Consider the following 10298-nt stretch of genomic DNA (forward strand, 5'->3'; position numbering starts at 1 on the left):
TTCACCTGTATGTACGGTGGCTGTGGGGCTCTGGTCTGAAGTGCTACATATATTCAAGGGTAAAGAGTTTATGCTGGTTGTTCTTTGTCCTGTTTGCTTCTGAATTCTTTCAACTCTTTTACCTTTAATGCAGTATTTTTTTCACACTAAACTGTTTTGTGACAGTTAAGATCATTGTGTTTTGCTTCTGAGGGAATAGAATGGTTTGGGGGGTGATTAAAATGATATGCTGAAGGTTTTCCTGTCACCTGTAATTTTGATTAAATTATTTTGCTTAAATGAACATTTTAATTTTGAATAGATGCTGGCTGATTTCTGGTTAGTGAATGTAACTTCTGTCTTGTGCGCTGTGCACTGAAGCAGATGGCAGCAGCCTCGTTAGCTCTGTGCTGAGTGTGCTTGTGTTATTCTGCCTGTATCCACATAAAGCACAATGCTTTGCACTACTTTCTTCTTTAACATCAAGCACCAGGTAGCACTGACTACAAAGTCTCTTCTGGCTTTAGATTTATCTCTGTTCTTCCAGCAGGGAAAGCTAGGCATAAGGATTTGCCCTGATCTGGCAGAGAGCAGTAATGCTGAGCACAGAAAAGGGGCTCTGCTTGCCAGGCTGGTGTTAAGCCCCTCATTGGGGTCTCTTCAGCTGAGGGACTGTTAACAGGGGTGCCAGTGAGGGGGCTCTCCCAGCACCATACTGGGGTTAGTGGAAGAAGTGTGAGGGTTAAGCTATTGGGAATAAGAGGAGCAGCTGTGCTCCCTCTCAGCTGCCTTTGCCTTGTGGCTCCTCACTCTCCATATTTTGAGCTTTTGGATAAATGCTGCCATAATCAGATGAAAAGATTTCTGGGCTGCTTAATTTTTGTAGCTTGTAGTTTGTTCTCATTTTCAATACAGATTCCTGGCTCAGTCAATGTTTAGACCTATATAGTGAGCAGAATATTCAGAGGTCAGTAAAGAGTCAAAGCAGCAGCCAACTCTTGTTTTGATTTAAATAGCAAAAAGGGTGATTTAACCTGTGAACCTCCTGATTTCCAAACAGCCTTATTCAGGAGAGCACTCATTTGTTTTCCTCAATGGTGGGTGATTCTGGGAAGCATTTCTTTCATATTGTGGAATACAGGGGTTAAACAGATTTTTTTTTTTTTCTAAAAAGCTTTCTTATTTATATAGATATGTGATTTGGAGTGATGTTCTTTTCTCTTCTGTGCACTTCTTCAGGTTGTGAATCAATCTAAGAATGAACAACTCTAAGAAACCATATGCTGACCAGCCTACAAACCTGGAAAGGTTCAGTCCTGAAATTCTTTCTGAAATTGAGCAGCTCTTTGAAAAGAAGTTTACTTATGCTAAGCCAGTGAATAATGAATGGCATCTGCCAGATCCCAGCGATGCTTTTACGTGTGATCACAAGGAATTCAACTCACTCCTGGCTCTGAAAGACTCGATGAATGACGTGAAGAATCAACTGAGTGATAAGAACCTGGATGAATGGCATCAACACACCTCACTTACCAATAAAGCAGGGAAAATAATTCCTCATGTGAAGAAATGTTTGAATGCAGAGCTGTGTACCCAGGCATGGTGCAAGTTTCATGAAATCCTGTGCAGTTTTCCTCTTCTCCCTGAAGAAGCTCTTCAGGATGGAGAACTGAATTCTGTCCACCTCTGTGAAGCACCTGGAGCTTTTATAGCCAGCCTCAATCACTATTTGAAATCCCACCGTGTCCCTTGCGACTGGAATTGGGTAGCTAATACTCTAAACCCGTACCATGAAGCAAACGACACCCTTACGATGATCATGGACGACCGTCTTATAGCAAACACGTTGCCTTGGTGGTATTTTGGCCCGGATAACACAGGAGATGTGATGACATTGAAACATCTAACGGGACTTCAGAACTTCGTTAGTAATATGGCCACGGTTCACTTGGTAACTGCTGATGGCAGCTTTGATTGCCAGGGAAATCCGGGTGAACAGGAAGCTCTAGTCTCACCCCTTCATTACTGCGAAACCGTCACTGCTTTAATGCTCCTGGGCACTGGAGGATCCTTTGTTCTGAAGATGTTCACGCTGTTTGAACACTGTTCTACCAATCTGCTCTTTTTGCTAAACTGTGCTTTTGAGGAGGTCCATGTCTTTAAGCCAGCCACTAGCAAAGCTGGAAACTCGGAGGCCTATGTGATATGTCTTCGTTATATGGGTAGGGAGAGCATTCATCAGCTGCTTTCTAAGATGATACAGAACTTTGGAACAGAAATGGTCAACAAAGCACTTTTTCCCCAGCATGTGCTACCAGAATCTTTTCTTAAAATACACGAAGAGTGTTGCATGTTCTTCCACAAGTGCCAGGTAGAGACTATCTCTGAAAACATCAGTCTCTTTGAGTGCATGAAAGAAGCAGAGCAGACAAAACTGAACCAGTTAAGAGACTGTGCAGTAGAGTTCTTCATGCAGAGACTTCATATGAAACCCATTGCTAGAAATAACTGGCTTGTCAAGAAACCTCAGATTGGTTGCAGCATGAATGCAAAATGGTTTGGGCAAAGAAACAAGTATTTTAGTACGTACAATGAAAGGAAGATGCTGGAAACCCTGACATGGAATGATAAAGTGGCAAAGGGCTATTTTAATCACTGGGCTGAAGAACACAGTTTAAATAATGCTGGTAAAATGTGCATCTTGGAAGGATCGTCTTCTAGCCTCGAGTGTAGCTTGTGGTACATTTTGGAAGGAAAAAGGCTACCGGTGGTAAAATGTTCTCCGTTTTGTGATGGTCAAGTCTTGGAAAATCTTAATGAAGCTATGAATGAATTGGTGAAGGGGAGGCTGAAAAGCCACCTAGTGCCGCAGGCTTGTCACTCGTGTGAGGTTCTTCCTGGGGAACTGATACTGGCAGAAGTATCTGATCTTTCCAGGAATCATCAGGAAGTCCCAAGCGAAAGATGTAGTGACCAGTTTAAGTGCCTTGTGGTGGACTTTCCATCCCTCGGGGATGCTGAAAGCCAGCCCAGTATGGAAATAAAGCTCCTGGACTCTGCCACACTGGTGACTTTCAGCTTCTCGTTGCTTTATGATGGAGAACCACAGTACCAGCAGCAGCTTTTGGAGTGTGTTCTGCGTTCATTGAGTCAGCTGACCGTGGGAGATGCGTTGATTTTGCCTATTCTTTCCTGTTTCACACGTTTCACAGCTGGCCTGGTCTTTATACTGCATTGCTGTTTCAGATGCATCACGTTTGCTTGCCCAACCTCCCAGCACCCGCTGAGGACCAGCACTGCTCTGCTGTGCATTGGATACAGGGGCCTCCCAAATCCTGTTGTTGAGTATCTGCAGCATCTGGATAAACTGATGAGCTCTTTACTAGACACGGACTCTCCCCAGCAAGTGCTGCAGTTTGTGCCAATGGAGGTTCTCCTCCAGGGCAAGCTGTTGGAGTTCTTGTGGGATTTGAACACAGCCATTGCAAAGAGACAGCTCCACTTGCTTGTGCAAGCTGAGCAGCAACAAATGACTAGCAGTGTTTCACTTTAGAATGATTCTAGAACTGAGCGAGTTGCTGCTGCTAGACCTTGTTTCACAGGCAGGTAGAAGGTGTTAAAAATGTTGTTAAGGTGAAGGTAATGTTTCTGTAGAACGTTGGTGTGATGCTGTTAGTGTTGGGAGGGTGTTTTGAGCTATCAATCCCACTTAGACCATATTGGCCTGTTGTATTGTGAGCTGAGACTTTCATCCCAGCCATGGGGGACTTGGGAGGGACAGTGATGGTAGAGGTTGAACCCTTTCCTCTGTCACAGCTCTCCCTGAGCAAATTTCTTGGCGTGCCATGTGGGTCAGAACTGTGGCTTTCATGGTGAGAGGTGGTACGGTGACTTACACCTCTTGTGTCAGGCCAGAGCATGGGGCATCCTGTGGTGTGACATGAGCCCTCTTCTGTGGAGTCAAACAGGAGAGTTTTGATACACCTGGCTTTGTGGAAGCTGAAAAGTGAGGTTTGGGCCAGAGTGCTCTGAGTGTGCAAGCCCTGAGGGTGAGTATCTTGTGAGCAGGCAGCTGTCTCACAAAGGCTGGGTTAAAAAAGACTGCCTGTAGGCAGCAGTGTCCAAGGAAAGGTGGTCTTTGGTTTTTATCTTGTCTGTCTGAAGAACAGCAGGCTCTGCATGGTTTCTGATGGATAGTTGTTTTACTTTGGCTCCCCATCAATGAATGGGCTGTTTTAACTGTGTTTATGTGGCTTATGGGTCCTCCTTAAAATAATTTGAGACTCCTGAGCTATTAATGAGGAAATGCAAATGTTTTTCAGGCTAAAAAACATGATCATGTGCAGATTTGTGTATCAATACAAGTGGTGCTTGGGCACCACTGCAGCAGCATTAGGCTGAAGAAGTACATGATAACTTTGGAAGAGTATGGTTAAGATTTCTGTTGGTTCCCCCTAAAGATAAAAGTGATGCAACTGGTAACTGGGTGTTGATGTAAGGGAGTCAAATCTTATTTTCCATGTCGCTCCTTCAAGAGCTACATTTGGAAATCTAACTTATGTATATTAACATACAGCTTGAAATTTGTGGCACACATGGAAAAACCTGCTCAGTGAGGGAAACAATGAAAGGAAAACTGGCTTTGCTGTTGATATGTGCAAGATCTAGTAGAAAGAGTTTGAAAGAGTGGGGTTAGAAGAAAAATGGGAGTCTCCTGATTCATTACCAGTCACCTTCTGGAAGCTCTCCTAATTTTATGATGGGGAAGCTTGAAGGATAATTGATTACTGGTGAGGGATTAAAAGGATTGCTGAAAAACTGTTTTGTCTGCAGGTGCTGCACATTTAATAGCCTTTCTTGCCATGTTGATTTAGGCAGAGTTTAATGCATTTAACAGTTTATTTTTTATTTAACAATTTGGTAGGTGAATTAGTTGGTGGCTCAGGTCTGAGTAATTCATAACATTTTCTAAAAATCTTCCTTTTTAGGGTTGTCTGTAAGCAGAAGTCTAACAAAAGCTTCTGGGATTGGTCATTGTCCATTTTAATTTATTTAAATGAAGTTGGTCTTTTTACTGTGAGCTGAGTCATGCTTCCTCTCTCAGACCAGGAAGGAACAGGCTGCAGATGGGGAGATTAATGCAGTAAGAGCTTCTCCTGTAAATCATTTTTTTGAACCTGTAAATTCCAGTGTGCAAGCAGGGCCACAGCTGACTTTGGGGAATAAAAAAATACAGCACTGGAAACCAAAATAAAGAAAGGGCAAAAAATATTGTAGAAGAACAGATGACAAGACAGTGTCAAAGATCACCTGTAAAAGCCTTCTTTATCTGAAGCAAAAAGCAGGATAAAGGTCTTGTCCACCAAAGACACTCCTGTGCCTCTGCCACTGTTTCAGAGGTGATTAATGCTTCTGAAACACCTCCTGAGTGAAGTACTTGAGAAGATGTCTCTTAAAGGAAAGGTAAAAGAGATCTCAAGCACATGGGTGTGCTTACACTGATACTCCACTGTGGAGGCATGAGTAGCGAGAAGCATCTCACCTAGTAGGTACTTGGTTTTTTTCATACTAACATTAGTGTAATATTGTTAAATTATAATTTTATAGGCAAAGTAAAATCCTGAGGTGACTGACAGTGAAAGAAAATGCATTTATTTTTTCTAGCTTTCCTTGGTCTGCTCTGTACATCTGACAAACTATGCAGACATCCTTGAGATTCCTCCTGCCCTATTGTTGTTCCCTGTGTCATCAATCTCCATTCAAAAATTTATATTCAGGAGAAAACATTTGAGATGGTGACAGAGCTTTGGGGGAGTTAGGACCATGTACTTCCAGATACACTGGACTGAGCTGGTAGGGAAATATAATCCATCTGCTTGGAAATACCCCCAAAAAAATGTGGGTGAGCTACTTTGTGGAAAGCCAGATCTCTAAATCAAAGGAAATTCAATGCCCTGTGCATTCTGATGCCTGGTTTGCTCTGGAGTGTTCTTGTTTGCTAGCAGACATGGGGAGATGACAGGAGAAATGCTTTGACAGCAGCTGCCCCTGTTAGAAGGATGTGGTTTTGGAGAGGTGGGGGTTTATTTTCATGATTGTTGTTGTCTTAATGGCAGGAGTTTCAAAGTTAGAAGTGACACTTGTCCTTTTAATTGTGAGAACCCTGCATTGTCCTAGCTGTCTTTAGACCAAAGATTTCTGAGAAATGACACTCTAATTTCTGTTGTGACTTTTGGAATATATGTAAGAATGCATGGGAAGAATGTGTTAACCTTTGTGGAGAGGGTCTGATGCCTCCTGCCTTCATCAAGGCTGTTGGGTTTTGGCCAATTTGATCAATTTGATTTGATTTTAGATGACACCTGAGGAAGTGTCTCAGTACCCTGGCTGCTCTTAAGTTTTTTTTTTTTTTTTTTTTTTAACCTGAGGATGAACTGAGTCTTTTTCATTATGGGGAGCTTGAAGTTTCACACAGGGGAAAATAGAGGGGATAGAGAGAAAAAGTTGGGTATGATGTGATGGAGATTCACACAAGTTTGAGGTAAACTTAGTTTTACAGCCCTGCTGTTGCAGGGTTCTGATGATGGGCCAATATCTAGGCCAGTGATTAGCTATGAGCTACATTATTTTTCTGAAACTTGTGTTTGAAGCCAGCATAACATTTTGAAATTGGTTGCAGGAGGCTTGAATGAATTAGATCCTCAGCTGAGTGAAAATGCTGATTTTTCTTGAGTTCTGTAAAAGTTAAGAGACTTGCTACTTATTTTTTCCAAAGTTTGTATTGTATTTAGATTCATTTGGATGTGCACAGATTGTGTGTGTTCTTGCCACTGGCTTTCCAATTTAATTTCTATGAAACATAATGAGATTTATAGTATGAAATCCAGTAGTCTATTAAAACGATACTAATTGGTGTCTATTCATCTTAATTTAAGCTGGATCTATCAAATTACTGGTTGTTAAAGTAGAATATGTAGCAAAATTGCATTTGATTAGAAAAACAACTTGGAACTTAACATTGAAGGATTAATACTGCCTATGTAGAAGGTAGGAGGAAAAAAAACCACCTTGATTTCTGACCTAAAGCTAGAGTGCCTTAGGATGCAGAATAATGTTGAGTCATTGATTTGCTGGAAGTGAGGGTTGACAGGAAGCTGAAGCTTCAGAGTCTTGTAGCCTCCTCTTCCTACCCCTAAAAAACTGTCTTTTGCCAGCTCTTTGATTTACAGCTGATTTAATTCTGAACGGTGAAGTGGGGGAGATCTTGTGTAAATTGTCTATAACCATTTTCGGTGGTATGAAATGTGTTTGTTGAGCAGTACTTGTCCTGATTTTCCACTTTTAAACCAGAGCCTCTAAGTTTCACCTTGTAGCCTTTGAATATCAATCTTTTCTTTGAGCACTTCAGTGAGTGAAGGCTGAGATGAAAGTTTCCTTGCCAAAGTCTGGTAATGGTTTTTCCGTCTTGTTTTTTTCAACTGTTTTAGTGAATGCCATGTTGATAGCCATAGTTGCAGTTCTTTGTGCTCCAGCCACTTGACAGAAAGATCAAATGGAGCTGTTTATGCTGGAAAAACGCTTGGCCTGTGGCTGTTCACTGCTTACTCTTTAGATAATAATTTGGATTGCCATCGAGCCCTCTCTTGTGACTCCTCATGGGTCCAGAGCTGATTTCAAGTCTTCAGAATTAAATTTGCTAAAAGAATTACCCGGTAGCTGTAGACACTTGTGCTTCTAACAAGCAGAACCTTTAGGAGACATTTAAATGCAGGAAACTTTTCCACCAGCCAGGAGAGGCTCATCTAACATGCAGCTGGTGGGATTTGCCAGCCCTGCCTTGTTAAAATCCTTAAAAAAAGGATTTGAGGCGTAACCACCTGAACAAACAGTTCTTGTACACATGGGTATGTTGGTGTTTGCTTGTGGAAACCACCCCCAAACTGTACAGCCATGAAGTTTTTGCTTTGTCACTAATGCAAGTCTGCTGTTGTTTTGAAGGATGTGTATTTTTTTTCTAAGCAGATGAAGGGATGTTGATTTATGTGGCTATCATATATTTTCATCTGATCTGCAAATAAGTGTTAAGACCTTTTTAAAAGAGGAAAATAAATTTATTTGGAGAAAAGTTCTTTTAGGTTTTAAATGTTGCTATTTCCATGTTGTTGTTTTTTTTTTTTTTAGCAAACGTCAAACAAAAAAATGAAGCACAGCAGGGAGAAGTCTGGGGAGGTTTAATATTTCATTTTTTGGAGCCATGGTTTCCTCATCCTGCCATCGGGATCCATCCTTAATGTGTAGAGGATGCAGGATCATTGGAGCAGCCTGCTCAGTGTGGATGGTGTTTGGTTCTCACTTTAACTGTCTTTACCTTCGCATTTTACCAGCTCAGAGAGAGACCTGGGTTGGAAACGTGGTCACAGCAGCATGTGGGAGGCCTGCACAGAGTCCCCTTGGCCTTGTCACCGAGCCCTACAATCCACATCCCTTGTGTGGTTGCTGTAACCTGCTTTAACAGCGAGGATTTTGTCTTGAGCCCCTTCAGTTTCTCCTGGCTGTGACAGCCCTGCTGGTAGGACTGCATGGACTACACACTGTAGTTCTGTCTGCAAAATCTGTAATTCATCCTTATCCAAATGTTTTCATTCCAAGTGCTTACTGCTGCTGGATGGTATTAAGAAAAAAACACGTATCATATTCTTCAGGGTTGGTTCTGCTGCGCTGACAAGGGTTCCAGCTGATTGTCTCTGGTTTGGCTTTCCAATTTGTCTTGAGACTGCTCACTAACTGATTTTAATTGCAATTATTAATGCTAATGGGCTTTCTTATTGCCTTTCTCTTTGGAAGAGAGCTCCAAATTAGACAGCTGGGGATCATCATTCTGCAGCCTAGAAGTAGGAGATGACACAAGAAATCTATACCTTCATTTCCTTATAGCTAGTAGGTGTTTGGGTGAATCTTTGCACTCCAAGTGGTGTTCCGTGTATGCTGAAATGCAGGGCAGTGTTGTCTCGCTTGATTTTGGTGAAGCCCTAGACTAAGGATCAGCTGTTAGTGTCAAAATGTACTTCAGGGGATGTGAAGACTTTAGAAGTGCATGGGCTTTGAAATGGGGGGGGGGCTGGATTGGAAGAGCCTGTTAGGATTGTCAGGTTGATTTTGGTGGAAAAATTGGTTGATGTGGTTTCACTGAATTGCAGGGAAACATCAGTGCTCAAAATGGTATTCAAACTCATAAGCAGTTCTAGGAAATATTTGCATTACCAATCTAAGTATAAAAATGGTGTCTAAAACACATGAAATGGCAGATTAGAAAGTAAAGGGGAAATGTGGATGCCTTTGTTTTGCTGCTGCAGACCTTTAAAACTGCCTATGTGACTTCTTCAGTCCTTAAAGTCAATTTATACACTACATTAGGTTGATTATATAACTTACTTGAATTTTGATAGATCTTAATATGCTAGCACGCCTGCCGGTTTTCAACTTGAAGGAGTTGGTGTTGAAAGCAAAGCCAAATCACTGAGCATAAAGCAAATCAGCTCTCTCCTTAGCTGAAGAGATATTTAGCAAATTCTCTTTAACTGCGTTGCGTCAGGTCCTCAGTGTCCCCCAGCAAGTCTGGGGGGATGAAATTTTACCTGTAATATCAGTCATACTTGAACCAGTGCACTGCAGTTAGTGGCCTCTTTTATTAAAACAATATTTTTCCTCCCTGGGAAACTGGAATGCATCTGTTAAAGTGCATCTTCATAGCCCTTTAGTGAATGAGTGACTGTTGCTTGTTAAGGAATTATCTAAATTGGGGATAGCAGGGAGAAGTGACTGTCACTTGTTGGCAGATTGATTTGTCTAAATTGGGGGATAGCAGGGAGAAATGGCTTGATATCCAAATTTTATTTGTTGCTTAAGGCAGAGCTCATTATCTGCATAGCTAGGAGATGAATGAGCGACTGCTGCCTGGTGCAAATAAAAGCTCATGTGGAGGTACCCCAAAGTCCTATGCTGTCAGGTACCTCTGCCTCAAAACGATGACCTGGTAGCTGCTCGGGAATGAAACCTCAATTAGGTGAAGGAATGAAGGGGCTGTGGTGGTGAAATGCCTTAATTTAAGTCCCTGGAGAGTTAAGGTGATTAAATAATTTATAATCAGTTGCCTGCCGCAGGTTGATGGTGAAGCACAACCCAATGCCATTGAGATGAAATGCAGTGAAATCTGTCTTGGGGGTCACAATTAAAGCTTCACTCCAAGGTGGCTGCTCAGTAGCTACATGTTCCCTCAAATATTGATGCTCTGACAGTCGTGTTCAGTGGAGGAGCATGGA

The 10298-nt window shown here is 42.0% G+C and overlaps 1 protein-coding gene across 1 annotated transcript; it reads left to right on the top strand.

The window, feature by feature from the left end:
• Positions 1-1237: 1237 nt before the first annotated feature.
• CMTR2 (cap methyltransferase 2) lies at positions 1238-3532 on the top strand. Its single transcript, XM_008949005.1, has one exon. The coding sequence runs from the start codon at positions 1238-1240 to the stop codon at positions 3530-3532; it is 2295 nt and encodes a 764-aa protein (XP_008947253.1).
• The last annotated feature ends 6766 nt before the right edge of the window (positions 3533-10298 follow it).

The sequence above is a fragment of the Merops nubicus genome, unplaced genomic scaffold (assembly GCF_000691845.1).
Source record: "Merops nubicus isolate BGI_N331 unplaced genomic scaffold, ASM69184v1 scaffold12291, whole genome shotgun sequence".
Taxonomy (NCBI): Eukaryota; Metazoa; Chordata; class Aves; order Coraciiformes; family Meropidae; genus Merops; species Merops nubicus.